Consider the following 19,771-nt stretch of genomic DNA (forward strand, 5'->3'; position numbering starts at 1 on the left):
ATGAATTAATGAAACGCTATGAATATTTTTAAAACTTTTATTTAATAAAATTTTACTGCTACGGAAAAAACGTTTTCAATGGGTAAGGTTCTTAACTGTAACGTACAAAATTCTGTTGAATGCAACTATTTCATAATTAAAGCAAAAAGTCGAGATTGGAAATCATTTTGGTTTCAGGTGTGAGCTACATATTAAAACTTTTCCATGTGCATACATTAATACGCTGTTCACATCGGGATTGTTTGTATAGTAAATTGTGAGATGTTTTAGCCAGAATTAAAGAATGTTTGAATTGAATTGAATTGAATTTATGTATGCATATATGTTATTATTTCATAGACATGTGCTAATGCTTGCTACATATTAAATTGAATTAAATTGCATTTTAGGCAACGTTTGTTAATTGATATATCAAGTACAGACTAGTGTTCGATTATGGATTCTATAAAAACCACTTTTAGATAATAATATATAATTTAATTTATAAATACGTATATATTTATATTAATATGTATAACGCGACTTGTGTGAGAAGCGAATAAAATTGACGGTGGTACTTATGAAACTTATATAATATAACGACATTCGGCTAATGAAGGCCATACTGTGGAGAACATCTATTTTTCTAGCCAATTGAGTAGATTGCTGCAGTTTAGAGAGATCATTTTCAAACTATGGTTTTTGATTCATTGAGGCACATTTGATGGATATTAACGTAAATATTGCACTGGGTTCGGATTTCCTTTGCCTTGCGGTCTGAGGAGCCTTCTAGAAATGCTTCCTCATGCTCATGTGAGCGGAGAAGAGAAAAGGCGCCAGCAGAGTGCAGATCGATATCAAAAGGCTTACAGCATATTGTTGGTTTGCTAAAATGGGAATTCGAAAAATCGTAAAATATATCAACTTGATCGTTTAAAAACCATTATCAGTTGATCTCACCTCCACTGCAAATGTCGTGCAAAATGTCCTCCACGTAGCCGTTGTCGTTGTCGCAGAGACACAGCTTGGTTTTACTCGACATGAACTTGGATACCCCAATGGTGCGATTAGTGTTCTCGAATTGACAAACCATGCCATCCTCACACTCATGATTGCTGTGGCATCGATGTCGCAGACCTGCAAATCCACAAATCAACTTAGTAATTGCCATAAATTATTTTACCTGGTTATAGACAGGAACTTAAAAAATCCTAATATTAAGATTTTAGATTCTGTTTGTCGCTGGGATTGAGCTCTAACCTCTAGTTATTTATAAATATAGTCTTATAGAATAAATTGCAAGTACAAACAAGTCGCTAAAAGAAAAAGAAATCCTAGTTTTAAAAGCAATCCATATAATTTTATAAATTACTGCAGTACGTATTAAACCGGCCATTACGATATTAATCTAGACTTCATTTGAGACTAAATACAAAACATTATAAAACTTAATTTTAAGATATTTTCATTCGAATGAATTAAATTAAGTGCGTCATCATATTATATTTAAAATTAGTTGAATCTTTTTTCAAATGTAATTGTAATCATAATTGTATTATTCTCAATCTAAGCTATGAGTTTTTCTTTTATATTCCTTTTTTATCCAAACATTTTGTATATAATAATACAAATAATGCTGTTTAGACTGGATGATCTTAGGTCGAAATAATTCTAACGAACAATGTTCATGAATGAAATATGTTCATACCTATGCTCTTACAGAAATATATATTTATATGTCTTCTTCTTATTCTATATTACAAAGTCACCTAATCGATATTTATAAATGATATTTAGCACTTGACAATTCGAGAACGACTTTGAGCTAGGATTCTAGTCAACATTTGAGAACATTTGATGTTTGCAGGCATGCGAACAGTATGAGAATGCTATAATTTAGCAACAGCCATGGCGAGCCTGAAATATCCTGTTTCGGGTTATAAACATGTACACATGTAGATGTAATATGTATGCAGAGTATTTTCTGAGCAGTGCATGTCACAAATTGGCACTGCAGCGATTTTATACCTTGGCTGTTCTGTAACAAGTCACGACATTCTTAAATAAATTTGGCATTACACTACCATAAAGAGAAGCGCGTCTCTGGAGTCGCATTCAACGCCGCAAGAGGAAGTGCTACAAGGGCTGCAGCAGGCAAATGGCAATAGCAAAACAATAAACATATTCTTGTCTACAATTCATCTATCATTAGGGTCTATAGTTAGGTCGCCTGATTGAATATGAATGTGAAACAATTTTTGTGTACTCGAAATATGAATATAAATACAACTATTCCGTGAAAAGCTTAAACAATATCGACTACTAACTGCTACAACTGCTACTATTACGATTCATTAATAAAATATCTGTATTATACAAAGCTACTCATGTTATATGTTATACATATCTAGTTTTTAAGTTTTTTATCTGGTAAAGTTAATTTCTTATTTAGTTATTTGTCTCCCTTTCTAATCTTTTATATCTACCCATCAATCTCTCTCTATCTCTTTCGATTCGTCTCTCTATATGTATTTCTCTATTAAACTATCTTACTCCCGGTTAAGTCTCTGTCTCTCTCTATCTCTCTCTCATTTCTTTCTCGCTGTCGTTCTCACTCTCCTTTTAAAATCCCAGATAGTGTATAAAACACATCCGTAAGAGATCTGTGAAATGGAATATGAAATCGTGGCAAGTTAACAGGCCCCTCGTGTTAGTTTTCAAGAATGATGTACATAGTACATATATGATGGTGCTTTGTTTAATTCTCATTTACAGCCGCTTGACACTTGAGTCGCTGACAAACAAAGCGGATGGCTTCCAAGCAGCTGGCCCCTTAAATTATGAATGTGATATGCACACCTCCCAATTAGGTACGTTCTAGCTAGAGCATTCTGTTTTGAGGCACCCTTATTCACACGCCGGCCCGCCGCTCCGCTGCCCCGTTCGCCCCTTTGAGTCACTCGCCCCGCAGCCTACCTTTGAGCACATCTTGGCAGACTCCAGACGAGGGCGGCGTGTCATCTCCGCACAGGCAACGCATCTTGAAGTCGCTGGGATCCTTCACGCAGCTGGTTCGTTCTGTTGTCGAGCAGTCGTCGTTGGTGTTACATTCGCGACCCTTGACTGTAAAGTAAACGAGGAAATTAGCAGCAAATTAATTAATACAACGATTAATTCCAATACTCTAACTATTAATTCTAATTGGCCGAAATACGCCCGGTAGTCGCTGTTGGTCTCTGCCCCGCCCCGATGCCTCCTGCTCCAATGACAATTTGAGCGGTTTGCTTTGCTATTAGCGCTGTTGTCATTGCACTTGACTGACTTGTTTGATCAATTTCTGATTTATGCTGGCCCTAAGGCTGGCTGAGCGATGGTTTAGTTATAGTACTTAGCTATGAGCTGTGAGACATGCCAGACACATGGCATGTCATTAGCCGCCTCCATTTTCCGCCGTACACGGAGCATGAGTCATTGGGGACTTGAAGTCGGAGTAACGCTTATTAGGGAACTACGATTACCATTTAATACTATTGTCAATAGTGAGATTGGATATCAGATCTGATTTTTGTGTCGGAGAACGCTGAATACGTAAATGAACGAAAGCAATCGTGGTTATTTCTATAGTGATTATGTGATGGTCGCCAATTGAAATATATTTCTTTTTCAGCATTCTCTATTCACAGGATGGTTTCAGCATTTATGCTGTATTTCATTCGTATTTATTGCTTGTTATTAAAATAAAAACTTCTTATTTCCTACTCATTCAAAAATATTTCACTTAGACTTGTTACAAGAAATATAAATTCTACTGAAATTATATGATCCTTAGAAAAGGTTCTCAGCAACAAATGAAATAAAAATTAAGCACAGAGGAGCGAACCTAAATACATTTGAAGCATTATTGCAGAACTTTAAAAATGTCGACAGAAAAAAAAATCTATAAATTCTACTTGACTGATTCATTAAGACTTATGTGAACACAATAAATACAAAGTTATTTGGATAAGGTCGAAATTTCTTGAGAATCAAAACTGTAATTATAATGTATAGTCACTTGATTATATAATTATATAAACATATAAAGCAAATTATAACATTATGATGTTCTTGTAATATAGCCAAGGGATTGTTCGGTCAATTTTAGTGATCCATAATAATACAATAAGTATTATAAGTAATGCTAAGTGTTAGTGTTAGTGTTAGTTAATAGGTGTCATGTCCTCAAGAAGTACTTGAAATACATACATACATATATGATATGCATTACAAATAAAATAAATTTAAAGGGAACCCACTCTACTTCTTTAATTTAATTTTTGGCTCACCTTCGATTCTTTTTAGTACTTACTTATGGGGCCTTGCGTGGGTGGTGGTTGATTATTGGTCTTGCCGAATGTAGTCAGAGCCGTGGAGCTCACGCCAAAGAGTATGATGAAGACTCCGAAGAGCATAGTCAGGCTGCCGCACTGAGTGAACCGCTTCAAGGGCTGCATCCTAGCGCGCTTTCAGCCAAGAGACGACAATACAATAAAGGCAAATTTATAACTTAACGCGTGTTTATTGCGCTAGATCGCACGCACTATAATATATTTTATTTATTTTTATTGTTTTTGGTCTCTTCGCACACAAAACTTTGTAAATTATATTCAGTGTTCAGTTTAAAGTGCTCACAGTTCTGTATTTCAAACTCTTCAATATATTTTGGTGTTATTTAGTTTTTGGCTTTATTATTTGGCTTGGCTGAGCCAACGAAATAACGAACCAGTCGCCTGCGCGTTCCAAATTCAAGTGATGAATTTCCTGGGGTACATGTAGCTTAAGTTTTCTACGGCTCGACGGCTCGACGGCGCGACTGTTACTTACCTTTCGCTCACGCCAGTCCACAGGCCTACCCCCAAGCCGTCCGCTCCTCCCGGCAGGACCGCCGAAATTTGGTGGCTCTGAGAGCGAAGCTTGCATACTCTCACAGAGCCTGTTGAAGAATTCATAGAAATATTTGTATAAGCCGATATAACTTTGTAGATCTATTATATTTATATTTAATATTATAGAGCTTGTGCCTCTACTATATTCGTTTGAATATTCATATATGTTTATATAACTGAATATTTATTTAGAAAACGGAGATGAATCTATAGAGTAAAACATTTTTTAGATAAAATATAATTATTTCTTAAGAACGAAAATCAATTAAAAAAAAAAAATATATATATATATATTTATTTTTCATTTTTGGTATAGAAATTTTAAATAAATTTATTATTGCGTATATATAGTAGTATTTGCTTAAAAAAGAAATACAAAACTCGTTAAGATTAATCAACATAAATATTAAATATTTTATTTCTTATATATGTGCCCTATTAAAAAGTTTTACTTTTATAAAAAGTTATATGAAAAATAAAAATAAATAAGAATATACCTAACAAATTTATTTCGTGTTTCATGAAAAATATATATATTTTAATAATAAAAATTAAAATATAACTAAAGGAAATTTTCAGTTTTAAAATGTATTTATTTTATTTGAAGTACTTAATTTCATTAAATAACTTTTATATATATGTATATGTGTAACAAACTTTTAAATTGAACATTATATCAATGTAAAAGAAGTGAATCCTCTGCTCGAGTTTTGTTTTTGTTTTCTTTTGGCTCAGTCAGCTTCAATTAATAATTTAAATTTATATTTAATTTAAATTTAAAGCCTTGAGTTTTGCCTTGGGCGCGTGAAATGGAGGTTATTCATTTATTTTATTGTTTTCAAGGGAATGATGCAAAATCTTGGGCGTCTTTTGAACTTTGCTAACAAATTTGAATTTGAATTTGAATTCGAATTCGGATGGGTTATCGTACACGTGTGTGTGTGTAGCTATGAATATGCATGTGTGTGTGCGGCTGTGTTGGTATAAGCCAAGCTGAAACGCACTTCGTGTTAGCCGCGTTAACGAAGATGGATTCCGTTGTTGTTGCTTTTTGAGTGTTACCTTCGTGCGATTTGGATTGTTGTTGCGTTAAAGTCGGGATGGCCTCGTCTCGACCTCGTCCGCGTCCTCATCGCCATCGTGGTCGTAGTGGTCGTGGTCGCGGTCGTCCTGGCGCAACTCTATGTGTGTATTATTATAATGGCGAAGTCATTAGAGCCATTGCATAGCCTAGTTTTGGGGCCTACGTCTAATACGTGCCCAAGTCACACACAACACAAAAGGGTGGCATTAGCACGCACAACAACTGCTACAATAACATCGGCCGAAGCTGGTTTTGCTAAAACAACGGCAAATACTTTTTATGCCATTATTCTGTTTTCTTTTTCATTCTGTTTTTTTTTTTTTTTTTTGTATGTTTTTCAGGATTGTGCAAGTCTCTAATTACATTTCACTTGCACCGCCATCAAATGCCCCGAGTGGGCGCTTGTTGCGTTTGCAGTTAAACTCTCTGGAAAGGTTACTTGCCACGCCCACACGACACGCCTACAGTGCTGAAATCACCAATTTTACCAATCAGCATTTGCATATCGGAAATTTTCGCAAACGGCCACCAAAGGACCTTGTAGAAGACTGTATACTGCGGGCTTAGTCTATATATATATATATATATATATATATGCTGTATACGTATGTATTTCGGCTATCCAAGTAATCCCCTCTAGGGATCGAATTTGTCAACCTGTACCCCGCTATCGGCACGATAATCTGGTTATAAACGATTGTTTTGATCGCTCTGACATCAAAGCCATTTGCCCTCCACTACACGTGAAGCATTTAAAACCTTTTGCTACTATTTGATATTCACCCAAGCAAGTGAAATTAATTTTACACGCTAACTAAATATAGTGAGCCAAATGCTATACATTTGCGTATTAATTAGTCTCGATTTTCGGGCTGTGGTTCCTTTGACTTGGCTCTATTCGGAATTTTTCTTATTTGGTGCTATTTACTAAAACTTTTCCATATAAAAAGGACTTTCTGTTCAATTAAATTTCTTGAGTAAAACTCAAGCAATTTCTTTCATCTAATAAATAAACCTAAAGCCTTTATATTTACAGACATAATTGGCAAATCTAAATTAAATTTAAAGAATATCAAATCTCTCATTTATTTGCAAGAAAGAAAATTCTTTCATACTTTAACACTGCTCATTCGAGATCCTATTGAAAATGGGATGCAAGAATAGCTGATATAGACTGTATATTCCTGGGAATGACCTTCATTACTTGTAATATTAAAATTTTGGGCTTATGGTTTTGTTGACATAAAATTTCTGTAACTTGAAATTTGTAATCCAAGTTAAGCATGAATATGCGACTATTAAAATAAAAAGACTAAAAATTTGACGTCCCAATTATTTGTTATGCTCTCTTATTTATTCACCAAAATTTAAATTCATATTTCTCTGCTCTTCTGATTCTTATAAAGATATACATATGTAATAATACTCTTATAATGAGAACAATTGTAGAGCCGAGTAACAGGGTAAAAATGGTTAGACTAGGTGTGATCTCAGCTTTCAAGTATTCAAGTACAGGAACAATAGTAAAATCTTGTATATAAAACATATTTATTTCATATTTTAAATTTTAAATACATTTGGTTGGCAAAACTAAATGTTATATATAATATATATATTTATAGGGAACCAATACATATATATTGCATGCTATACCTAATTAAGGAGCTACAAATTATTTTATTTTATATAAATACTGAAGAAGTAAGTACGTACAGACGTCTTGACATTATTGATAAATGTCCTGGCGCAAATCCATGGAAAATTATATAGAAAAATCACGAAACTTGGCCAAAAGCAAAAACCTGCCACAGTAGCAGCACCACAATGGGAATAAACTAAAAATTGAGGTGCTGCAGTAACACGTGGAGCTCGGAGCAGTAATTAAAGAACCATTTCTTTGTCCACAATCTGGCTGCCATGTTATTCTTAACTGATGATTAATTAGTGCGACATAGCCAAAGCAAATGCAAAATGGCCAACAGAGCGAGTATAGCTATAATTTCCTCACGAAATCTATAGAGCGGGCTCTGAGCATGCCTAGAGGTCATCATATTTACGCTATGAAACCAAAGCCCAGAGCTGGGCCCATTAACTCTTGAGTGAACGCCAATTTGAGGTGCTTTAATTTCATATTATCGTCGAGTCTAATTGCATCTAGGTTTCTCTCCCTCTCGCTGTAAAGCTGTACTCCACATGCGAATTACTTGCGCTGCATTCCTGCATGCACATTTAGGATTTGTATCGAGATCTGTGCAGAGATTAAGCACAGGCCAATAGAGATTACAGCTCTCTTTGGGTTTTCATTTCTGAACATGTAATTCTTGCATTCACTTTCACATTCATACATATATACATACGTAAATATAGTCTCGATTGTCCTTGCGAATGGGTCAGATACTTGGCAAATCCCTGTGGGGCAGTGCGTTAATTTTTCGTTTTATTACGCATACGCCGCGTAGGCATTTGACCTTTATGTTTCCCAAAATAGTCAAAAGCATTCAAATTAAGTGTACGAAATGCGAATGCGAATGCTCACGGCATACGCCTAATAACTCCTGCGTAGTTAAATAAATACAAACATACATCATTGTCCTAAGCGATTAGCTCTAGCTCTCCTGGTTAGCGGGGCACGCCTCGCCGACGTCACGAGCTGTGAGGTGAAAAGTTGCACAGCTAATTAGTAATTACCCTTATCGGTATGCTATTCAAGTATAATGCAATAAGATCTTTCGGTAGCTCTCTGAATAGAATAAATCTACTCCGCAGGGACTATGCGCCACTACAGGTCCAATCGGAACTACAGAGAATGCGTAACGAAACTGATTGAATGTCTACTTTATTTTATTCATTTCTCTCTATATATACTTCAATATTAGTGTATGGATTTTTTAGTAAGCATGGGTTGCCATTTAAAGATTGGTTATCGGGAGAATCGGATGAAAGTCCCTCGAAAAAGTAGAATCCACATTGAGTGGCTAGGTCAGATCAGTTTAAATATTTAATGTGAAGTACTTCCAAGGAAGGTTAGCTTCATAATTTGATTTTACCAAATCTGAAGCAGACCTGATTGTCGCGCCGAAGAGCAATAGAATCATTATCTAGTATGCCATGCTTTGTCAAGGCGGGTAATTTGAGCATATGTTTAATAGTTTAATGTGGGTAATAAGCGTAAATCTCTCAATGCACTTGAAAATCCTAGGAAATGGCTGCTAATAACCTATTCATGCCTGAACATAATATATATGTACATATAATATAATGTATGGAATATTATGTAGATATGCTCTATCTTCTCTCCCCATGTTATTATATCATTCATTGCACAAAATAATAATTCAGCTTTCAATAACTTCAGATTGTGCTGTGCTACATTAACGTTAGTTGAGAGGGAATAGGTGAAGCTGTGTCTATGTAAATTTGAAGAGTTTATGCTTAAGAGATGAGATGGTGTCGCCAGCATCCGCCTTTTGCCCCGTAGACTCTATACAAAATATTTCAATATTCAAAATTTCAAGGACGATGATCGCATTGAATTTGCATATTCAATAGTTGCAAGGTGTACAAGCTTACACATGCTTAAATTCTATTCAGCTTTCATCCCCAGGCCAAGCCAGTCCAGGCCAGCCGCAGTTGGAGCACCCTGTATGCCGAATAATATGCAAATTTTCTACGTGCGTACAAAAGTAAAAGTGCTAAAAGAACCAAAACACAAACAGCCCAGAAACTCGAAAATCAGAGCGAATGAGAGAATGGAGCAAAAAATCAATGCCGCACACTAAGAAAACCTTTGCAACACTCTCGAGCAATGCGGTCAGTTGGAGTCCGGCGCGGCGAAGGATAATGGTGGTGGGCGAGCGGAGCGATTAAACCGCGCTGATTGCGGGCGAACGAGTTCGTTTGGAAGTCCGCTTTTGGGGCGCAAGCGAGTCTCTCATGCAGCATTTGCGACCTGGACTTGGACTAAGGTCTGGCTCCTTGGCTGTTGACTCTGTACATAATATTGATGACGGCTCGAGTGCACGCAATCTATGACATCATCAGCGTCCGAGCTGGTGCAGAGCGCGTACCAGCCGACAATTAGTATGAGTGCTGAGCCCCTCAGGCCCATATACATACGTATGTATGTCTTGTACATGTAGCCTCAGAGTCAACAATTACTTAGGTGACGCGTCCAGCAAGTGGAAAGCCCTTTATGTGCAGCCCAACCCATGGCTAAGCCAATAATTAAGAGCGTTACACACAAAAATCTACAATAGCCACTTCACATTCCAAAACTAGGCTCAAAGTGCAAGAGTTTTACCATACCCCTTAAGCGCTTCAATTGACAGAGGGCTGCTTAATAAGTTGATAAACATGAATGCTGTCAGAAAGGGGCCGTCGTTTGAATACTTTTCATAAATATTATGGTGTAGCCACACCTCCATTTAGACTTGATTTTCCATTTTTATTTCGCTTAGAATTTATTAAAAATAATTTTGATTCTCATTTATTTCGTATAAGGGATGTCATGTCACATAAAAGAGTAAATATATCTCATTATTATGTTTTAAATGTTTGATAGACATTTCAAAATTGTAATATTGGAAAATATATGTCTCTTTTTATTCATTTTTTGTGATAGGGTAAATAGATAAGTAATACACTGCCTTATATAGTCGCCAGTCTATTCCTCCTCTTCCTGCTACCTCCCACGTTGGAACCATAAGTTTTTTCGCATTAACCTTCAAGATGGAACCCTTCTAGCTGTGCTGTGTCAAACTTGTTCCCCTTCAGGTCTCACATATTGAAAGCTGTTAAGACTTTGTGTACTCCAGCAAATATTGATGTACTTGTGATTGGATTTAAATTAGAAAATTCGTTCGCATGCAATGAAACGGCTTTCAATTATTAAAATTCAATTACCATAAAAGTGCCATGTCCACACAATAGTGTGGATTGTGGCAGTCTTTTAACTACTTGAAGTGCTGCAATCAAATTGAAAGTAATTAAAAAAATTTCACTAATATTGACATTTTTCTCATACTCAAATACTCGAAATACTCTCATTGGTTTTTTAATGCACATCGCGAATTGCTAGGTATAATAAGCTATAAATTAATTGCACTTTTGATCAAACAATTCGATATCAATACAAATTTGTCTGATAAAAGTATTCAAGTAGAACAGAAACAGGAAAACTATGTCCTCTATTAGTCACAATAATCAATCATGATCCCTACTCTATATGGACTTGCAAAATATGTACATATGTATGTATGTATATACATATACACCCTGAGAATTTCAAAATATGTATATGACAAGAATCGATCAACCTTAATGATCTGAGGTTCTTTAATAAATTTGAGAGTATAGAACTTGCAAAACAAATAACAATATTCGAACAATTTTCCATGTAATTTCAATTATATTTTTGCTCCAACACGCCATATTGCAAAGTGATTCTATTAAAACTGGCTAATGCATACGCAAATATATACTATATATGGCAAATTAGTTTGCCTGCTCTGCTTGGTTCCATTGTAGGGCGGCACGTGTTGCAAATTTATGCGAAATGCGTAACTTCCTTCCTTATGAATAAAATGAAATTAACTGAAACGGCAGGAGCATCAGGAATATTGCAATTGGGGCGTCCTCTTTGGCAGCAAAGCTATTGTGGATGGCGGCTAGTCATTAGGCGTGAGGAGAGGGAATACATATATACGAACTTATTGCGAATTACTGGAATAAAAGCCATTAGCTGTGAATAATGCAAGAAATTTGCTAAATTGCGCTACGCTGAGTTCCGCTCGATAATTAATGAAAACGGAGCATTAACTTTATATTATATATATATTTTTAATTTGTTAGATTTAATGACCAACATTTTTAATATTTGTAATTAGGCCGTTCACACGATCTATAGAATATATCTAGTTTGACATCTGCGAATGTGACAAGTTCGAATTGGATAAGTTCGAGCTGCGCTCAGAGTCCGACATTACTGGCTTGTTTGAAGGCGGTTGCTGTTGCGGTTGCTGCTGGGGATTGCGAAGATGATGCGACTGCTTCGATTGGGTGGCAGTGCCCGATTCATAGTTAATACGTATCCATTGGCCCTCACTGTTCTCTTTCCACAATGAGACATTGTTGTCACCTCCTGTGACAGCCAGCACGTTGCCCGTGGTGGACCAGGAAATGCTCCACACGGCATCGTCGAATGTGTGCAACACAGTTGATGTCCATTGGGTCAAGTCAGCATTACTGTTCCAAATGATAACGTGACGGTCTTGTGAGGCCGATGCGATCTGCATGCGGGGCAAGCCAATCGATGGGGCCCAAGCAACATCGCGCACCCAATCGGAATGTGCTTCGAGATGGTGCTCATCAACCCAGCGATCATTATCTTCACGCCACACCTTTACGAGATTATCGCATCCTCCGCTGACCAAACGTTTTACGGCTGTATTGCGCGAAGTGACTCGCTGATCAAAGGCAGGATCGGGTGCCTGTGCCGGGCACCAGGAAATAGCATTAACTCCAATAGTATGAGCATTGGGTATCTTCTTGGCATCCCAACTACCGTACTCCGTGTTGCAGGTGAGCACTGAAATCGAACCATCTGAGCTGGCACAAGCAAGCACTAAACCATATTCTGGAGGCGCAAAGTCCACGGAATTGACCGAGGAATCATGATTGCTGTACTCGTATCTGAAATGTAATGCAATTACAATAATTGGGGAACTGAATCTAAATATAGACGTCATCTGTTGCTGGTATAGATAACGTCAACATAAAACATTGACACACATTACATATAGACAAACAACAAACACTCACAGTTTAGTCCAATCTCTGGGTGTAGTCGACTTCCAAATAATTACTTTGCGATCATAGGAACACGATGCTAAGATGCTGCCAAACTTTGGATGTGCCCATGCTACTTGCCACACAGGACCCTGGTGTCCTTTCAGTTCTGTGAGAACTTTGTTGTTTTTACGTGAGTTGAAAATTCGGATGGTTCCGTCTGACGAACAGGTAGCCAGTAGCTGTCCATAGAAGTCAAGAGCCGCATGGTGAACCATATCCTCATGTTCTGTGTCGATTTCCTGTAGCAAGCTCACCATTTTCAATGTATTGCTCTTAACTCAAACAAATTAAAATAAAAAATCTTCGGACTACAAGCGCTTGACGTGGAATATGAGCCGCAATCGATATGCGAATTCAGGTGGGTCCGCAATCGATATTTCAATACTATCGATGTATAACTTTAATATATAGTTGTAAAACTCTTATTGCTGTTAATAAAATATAATTAGTAAGTTAAAGTCCTGAAAATATAAAGATATTGAAATTTCTTATTTATATTACATTTTTTAACCATTTCGATCAATTTGTAAGAGGAAAGTATTTTAATAGTATTTTATTTTTTCAAAGTAGGCATTTTGGTATTTGTATAATAAATTTGGAGTATTTGTGAGTTGCCAAAACGCTGTCACTCTGCTGCTGCCTGAACAATTTTCCACATATATAGTACAATAGCATTTGGAAATAAAATAAGGTAAAGAAAAATCATTAAATGAATGAAGCATATTTAACCGATACCAAGCTTTCACCTGGACTAAAATATTCATAACCTTCATCAGAATATCAAACGCTACATAAACAACATGCATTACATAACCTTTTAAGGTTACCAAATTGTTAGCACCAATATAGTCGAAATCTGATTGAAATCTATTGTTTTATAGATGCTGTCACAATCTATTTTAACCGGTATCCGTGTTTTGCGCACTGAGGCGCGTCGCAACATTGCCATTGTTGCCCCAGCTCTGAACAAGGCGTCCGATCCGATCCAGCAACTATTCCTGGACAAGGTGCGCGAATATAAGCAGAAGAGCGCGTAAGTACCAAATAACCATTAAAATCATTCGACCTACAATCATATTATTTGCAGAGGTGGCAAGATGGTTGACCCGAATCCTGAAATTGAGAAAGAATTGAAAAATGAGCTGGAGCGTGTTGCTAAGCAGTACGGCAGCGATGGAAAGACCGATATGCTTAAATTTCCCGAATTCAAGTTTCCCGATGTCAAGATCGATCCAATTTCCCAATCTGCTAACTAAACCAAACTTTGTGTTAAATTGTTTTAAGTTACAACCAACCAGAGGGCTGCCTGTATGAAATGAACTCCGATCAACATTGCAAGCAAGCAAACGACAGCAAATAAATCATAAAACAAGAGATTGGAAAATCTGTGAAAATGTGTTATATCGTATATGGTGTTAGTATTTTTTCTTATTAGTTATTCGTTGTTGAAGTTTTGCAGCGCTATTTAAAACCTGGATTGAGCTGCTAATCAATCTCCAATTTCCTATAATGGAACATAAAAGACGAGATCTACCCAATAATATACGCGTATGTGACTGCATCGACTCTGAACACTTGGTAAAAAGTTCGCTTATTCGATCAACAAATTACATTTATCTCCTGTTGCAAATGTTGTATTCTCAATGTTTATATAACAAAACAGAATGTGGAGCCTTATAGTTTTTTTAGATTTATCAGTTTGAATTTACCAAAGCAATAGAAATAAAATCGTATTTGGCAAAATGTATTTCAAAGATGCTAAATATTTGTGTGCGATTAGAAGCGAACGATTTACATTTTAATTACCCAAAACTTAAAAGTAATGGGCATACATTGAGGAGCTATATAAATTAAATAAGTTATACAGATAACTCAATACACTTAATTGTACAGAAGTGTGTGCATGGTTCTAATTATGTAAAATCAGCCCCAACAGTCTGATATCTTAATGATAAATAGTTTGATTTTTAACAATTACTAAAGATTCTATACCAAAGCCATTTGTCATGGGTAAAACGGTTACTTCATAAACATCCAAATCGCATGACCGAATAGTTTTACCGTCCGTCCATTGAGGATTCACTGTATGTGTATATCGCGGGTAGCACGCACGCACATCACATTGTTTTAATGTGAGATCGTTTATAAATGCTATCAAAAGTCTGTAGCAATCGGAAAAAGGGTAAGCACAGTTACTTACGAAAATTCTCTCCTGAGTGTGAAGCTCAGCAGCACAAAAATATAGCTTGAGGTGTGCGGGTGATTGTATAGGTATGTCTGTGATAAAGTGTAGTATCTACACTTGCCGTGTTGGTGCTCATTTACTCTCCAATATTTAGTTACTTGAGGTATTATGACTTTTATACAGGTAATTATAATAGACTGAAGGAATACACATTTAGATTACCGTTAAGTAAGATTGATCATTCGTTAGAGTATTTATTAAATTGTTTAACTGCTCTAAAGTTAGTGCAAGAGTGCAACGGTCTCTGAGCTGTGAGCTAAGCTTTTACATTGGCTAAGCTGAAAACTTGGCTATCAGAGATATGCGATATATGTTTACATATGCATTCAGATAGATTCTATCCATTATCAAGTGGAATGGTATTCAGCAATTCAATTTGTATTTTAGCAACCAAAGGCGGCAACACTTTCTTATTACAGGGTATACAAAGCTGATTGCCTTAACGTGGTTGTAAATAGGCAAGCTTTGCCCGTTTGCGCACCCCCCAAAAGCTCGACAACAAGATCAAGGCTGGATTGCATCGAAATTCGACGAGGCTCTAGTCTATATTTGTTGAAGTCGTTTTGTTCGGCATCTAGTTTCGTTTCAGCTGCTCTCACGAGTGCGTCTACCGGTGGGCATTCGATCTCGGGTTTCTCGGGCTGGCTTTAATTTACAAAAAAGCTTCGCCGCAATAACTAAATAGGAAGCGAGTAATTACTTTGATCGTACTAGGGTCTCCGTACGCGCTGTGCATATTAGAGTGGCACAAAATGTTCAAATACAATATTTTGACTCGAAAACTATCCGAGCTGCTGTCTACTAAAGTGAATGCTATTATGAAATAGTAGTACATCCATATGGACATATGTAAATGTGTATGTTTCAAGTTCGCATATAAGTATGACTACCTACGTATGATACATGTACATATGTATGTAGATGCAAGCTTATATACCAATGGGCGTATATATACACATATTTCATTTATGAGTGCTTTTAATCCGTGTATCGAATGCGAATTAATTAATAAAGCGTTTATTTGCACAACAGAGAACATTAGCAGTCAAATAAACAGTCAATAAAAATGTACAAACAAATGGATACCTACGAGTCCAATTCCCAGTATTATTTATCCGAGTGACTTAATACATCATAATTCATTTAAATACGTTTCATTTTTATATACATATTTCTACAAACGTGTGTGCAAAATTACTCACGACAAAATTATCCATTTATTTTCTATTCTATCCCCGAAGATCGCACTTCTGAATATTTCAATATATATGTATATTGAATCGATAATATAGCCATAAGTTCGTTTTGTGATTAAACCGAGAAAATTTCAGCCTACCAAAAAGTTGATTCAATTCAAGATCTAAGATTAAGTGCAATTAATCAAGCAAAATAGGCAAAAGCTGACTATAATTTGCGTTCGCAGTTTAATTACCATGAATGTGACTAGAGACAAAATGAGTGTATACTTAATTGGATTATTACTGCTCGTACTTACCGCAAATGGCAAAGTGCAACAGGAATCGAACAGGTAATTATTCATTAATCTATTTCATCAAACTTTCACTTTAGTGGAAAAGTTTTTCAAATTTGTGTTATAATCAATTTTCATTTCAATTAAACTGTAAAATTGTTAACTCTTGAAGAAAAAAATTATTGCCCGTACACTAAATGAAGAAGAGTTTATTAATTTTAAATTAAAAAAAAATTAATTTATGTAATATAATAATATAATAATATTGGATTCACCTAGGATATATGTATATTTTATACGTTTCTGGGCGGATCACATAAGTCATTGGCCTACCTATAGAAAGCTCATTTTCACTGCTTACCTTTAAATCTCTGGGTTAAAGGTACTTTACTGATCATGAGCATATCTATATATATATATATATATATATATATATATATATATATATATATATATATATATATATATATATATATATATATATATATATATATATATATATATATATATATATATATATACATATATAATTAGTTGCTCTTGGACAATGAATGAGTATTCATAAAACAGTAGTGTCTGACAGTAACGTTTTTATTTGTTTATTATCTAAAAAGTGTGAATTGATTTCATGGAATTTCTGAAAGTGAATATCTTTAAAATAACAATAAAGAGTTTATTGTTTTCCCCCTTTCCGTTAATCGATTAATCTATGTGCATCCTCATAAAAGTGAAAAACTAGGGAAAGCTTTGATATAGATGAGTATGAATAGCGTGTTTTCTACTCATAACCTTATTATTTATTTTTAGAATTATATTTATTCCCGAATTAAAACTTTCCTTTGTTGGTTTTTGATAAAGAATTCGTCGAGATACAGCAGACAGTAGTAATCCGAAGAGCAGTTTCGAAAAGGATGATGTCGGCTGGACAAACATCGATGCCGAAGTCGATGTGGTGACGCCCATGGTGCTCGCCCACCTTCAAAAATTGGGTATAGCCCATCTCGATCTGCCAGACATGAAAGAGAGCATCTCTATTGTAAGTTAACTTAAAATCGCCTTAAACTGAATATGAGTAATGCGAAACAAACTGCCTGCTAGAAGCCTTTCTTCATAACGTATGAGGCCGGTCTACACCTGACTAATGGAATCGTCTACAACCTGGCTGGAATACATAGACACAACAATGCATTCATGACCTATGAAGGCAAATCGTTTTTGAGTAAATTTTATTTAAAAATTAATAAACTTCAGGTATGTAACGCAATAGCTCAACCACATTTTACAAGGAGAATCAATGATAGATATATAATTATCTCTAATCTGAAAGCTCCGAATACCGCATATTCAGTTTTATTTACGAATCAATCAAAATACTTGTTCTATTCAGTCAGATTCAAAGTAAGATCATAGATCATAGACCTTGTCTTAATCAATAAGAAGCCAAATTGATTGAACATATTTTTATTGGATAAATAACGTCTGAGGTTAATATACTCATTAAGTATTGCTTGAATACTCGCTCACGAAATGAAGCGAGTATATGGGATTGTACGATATCAGTCTTGTCACACGATAGATATACCTGTACATGACATGTTCCTTGAAAATTATATTCATTATATTCAAGTATACACTATTCGAATCTTCCCTTGGCAATATTTATAATGATTAATAAATTGGCATCACCTTACTCTGCATTATAGTTTGAATACAACTTTTTGCTGAAGCTCATGGCTATTGAGGGTTACGGAAAGGTGATTGGTTCCTTGGATGATACGATCATCTACGCTGAACTGGCAGTCAATGTGATAACTTCGAAGCTTCATCTGCACGACTTTCGTATAATTGAATTCAGGTGCTGTATAAACATATGCATATATATTAGAGTACCTTTATATCTAATAATGGGTTTATGTCCCTTAATAGCAATATTCATGTACAATTGGATCAAGCACGTTTAATTCGTGAATTTACTGGACTCATTTTAAGTCCTATCACAAATTTGTTCAAGGATCGAATCACGACATCGATTGCTGACGGACTGAAGGAGCAAATGCAAACCGTTATGGATGATTTCAACAACGAGGATCCTTTAGAGCTTCGCAAATTCACAAAAAAACTAATCTCCGGTATAACGGGTTCTTCAACAGATTCCACGGAGCAAACTTAGACTTAGAAACAACAATAAAAACTAACTGGAAATCTGGGAAAAAAGTTTTTCATTTTGTTTTATAATTAAAAAGTTTTTAATTGACTGAATCTCTATGTTAATAACCCCACAATACTTTCAAAAGAAGCCCTTAAATAGTTCACATCTCTCATTTGCTGCAGTTCACGACTCGAAGATCGGTGTAGATCTTAAACTTAAATTAATTTGTGAACATCAGACTTTTATTTTTATACCCTGAACCCATTGAAAATGGGAAATCAGGGTATAATGGTTTTGTGTAAAAGTATGTAACAGGCAGAAGGAATCATCGCAGACCCCACAAAGTATATATATTCTTGATCAGCACGACGAGCTGAGTTGATATAGCCCTTCCCGTCCGTCTGTCCGTCCGTATGAACGCCGAGATATCAGAAGATATAAGAGCTAGAGAGCTGAAATTTTGTGTGCATACTCGTGTATACCATACGCAGTACGACTTTGCTTTATTTTTTCGATAACTCATCCGATAACTTTTTTATCGAGAATAATCGAATAATTGATTTTGTTTTTTGAGCCTCATTGGTATACTATTAGACGTGGAGACTTCAGATTTACTGTGTATATACATATAATGAATACAAACATTTTGTAATGTAAAAGATTTTGGATACCACGCCCCCTTTGCCCCCAATTTGTAAAAAACGCATTTCAAATATTAGAGACTTGTGCTTTAGAATGTACACACATTTTGACCATATAATTAAGCCCTGAAAATTTCATTAAGATCGTGTGTTTACAAAAGAAGTTATTCACAAGGTAAATTCTCATACTATTGCCCATAATGCAGCGCAGCCCAAGCGCAGTCGCTGCTTACTGCGCAGTTAGCGGGGCGCGGGCGCGTGTATGTATGTGTGTGTATGTGTGCGTGCAGAATGATAAGAATATCAGCTTGAAGGGCTCAGGGTATCTCCTAGACGAGCAGTCTCGACTAGAGTCTTCTTACTTGTTTATATTAATCGACTATTGTTCTGTTTACTACTATTACTACTTGTTTCCTAATATTACTATA

At 35.7% G+C, this 19,771-nt stretch overlaps 4 protein-coding genes across 5 annotated transcripts in view; 2 read left to right on the forward strand and 2 right to left on the reverse strand.

Moving 5' to 3' along the window:
• Positions 1 to 14,245, forward strand: part of ATPsynCF6 (ATP synthase, coupling factor 6) — a 118,192-nt gene extending 103,947 nt beyond the window's left edge. The window contains exons 1-3 of one of the 2 annotated variants that reach the window (XM_030384959.2): positions 13,379 to 13,528; positions 13,719 to 13,870; positions 13,925 to 14,245. In XM_030384959.2, coding sequence (XP_030240819.1) covers positions 13,719 to 13,870; positions 13,925 to 14,093 — 321 coding nt within the window. In that variant the 5' untranslated portion in view covers positions 13,379 to 13,528 and the 3' untranslated portion in view covers positions 14,094 to 14,245. Of the gene's footprint in view, positions 1 to 13,378; positions 13,529 to 13,718; positions 13,871 to 13,924 lie in introns of those variants that run through there. The other variant, XM_089256109.1, reaches the window with a different exon arrangement.
• sosie (oogenesis-related protein sosie) lies at positions 24 to 4,788 on the reverse strand. The gene is made up of 4 exons (XM_030384991.2): positions 4,328 to 4,788; positions 2,956 to 3,102; positions 940 to 1,116; positions 24 to 866 (listed from the first exon to the last, which is right to left on the reverse strand). The coding sequence occupies exons 1-4, from the start codon at positions 4,470 to 4,472 to the stop codon at positions 769 to 771; spliced, it is 567 nt and encodes a 188-aa protein (XP_030240851.1). The 5' UTR covers positions 4,473 to 4,788; the 3' UTR covers positions 24 to 768.
• On the reverse strand, positions 11,802 to 13,206 carry Sec13 (nuclear pore and COPII coat complex component secretory 13). The gene is made up of 2 exons (XM_030384950.2): positions 12,808 to 13,206; positions 11,802 to 12,678 (listed from the first exon to the last, which is right to left on the reverse strand). Exons 1-2 carry the CDS (start codon positions 13,092 to 13,094, stop codon positions 11,901 to 11,903), a joined length of 1,065 nt encoding a protein of 354 aa, XP_030240810.1. The 5' UTR covers positions 13,095 to 13,206; the 3' UTR covers positions 11,802 to 11,900.
• Positions 14,246 to 15,648: 1,403 nt separating the features above from the next.
• LOC115565663 (uncharacterized) lies at positions 15,649 to 18,812 on the forward strand. Its single transcript, XM_089262450.1, has 6 exons — positions 15,649 to 15,939; positions 16,441 to 16,610; positions 17,412 to 17,589; positions 17,652 to 17,804; positions 18,257 to 18,408; positions 18,480 to 18,812. Exons 2-6 carry the CDS (start codon positions 16,516 to 16,518, stop codon positions 18,721 to 18,723), a joined length of 822 nt encoding a protein of 273 aa, XP_089118576.1. The 5' UTR covers positions 15,649 to 15,939; positions 16,441 to 16,515; the 3' UTR covers positions 18,724 to 18,812.
• Positions 18,813 to 19,771: the final 959 nt, after the last annotated feature.

This window comes from Drosophila navojoa, chromosome 2, assembly GCF_054131105.1.
Source record: "Drosophila navojoa isolate 15081-1374.11 chromosome 2, UAZ_NAV_1.0, whole genome shotgun sequence".
Classification (NCBI taxonomy): Eukaryota; Metazoa; Arthropoda; class Insecta; order Diptera; family Drosophilidae; genus Drosophila; species Drosophila navojoa.

Coding starts and splice junctions, on each gene's coding strand:
- sosie (XM_030384991.2), bottom strand. CDS start 4,472: ATGCAGCCCTTGAAGCGGTTCACTCAGTGCGGCAGCCTGACTATGCTC. Junction 3,103..4,327: donor ACCCACGCAAGGCCCCATAA/GTAAGTACTAAA, acceptor TTTACTTTACAG/TCAAGGGTCGCGAATGTAAC. Junction 1,117..2,955: donor CTGCCAAGATGTGCTCAAAG/GTAGGCTGCGGG, acceptor GTGGATTTGCAG/GTCTGCGACATCGATGCCAC.
- Sec13 (XM_030384950.2), bottom strand. CDS start 13,094: ATGGTGAGCTTGCTACAGGAAATCGACACAGAACATGAGGATATGGTT. Junction 12,679..12,807: donor CCCAGAGATTGGACTAAACT/GTGAGTGTTTGT, acceptor ATTACATTTCAG/ATACGAGTACAGCAATCATG.
- LOC115565663 (XM_089262450.1), top strand. CDS start 16,516: ATGAATGTGACTAGAGACAAAATGAGTGTATACTTAATTGGATTATTA. Junction 16,611..17,411: donor GTGCAACAGGAATCGAACAG/GTAATTATTCAT, acceptor TTTTTGATAAAG/AATTCGTCGAGATACAGCAG. Junction 18,409..18,479: donor TTTCGTATAATTGAATTCAG/GTGCTGTATAAA, acceptor GTCCCTTAATAG/CAATATTCATGTACAATTGG.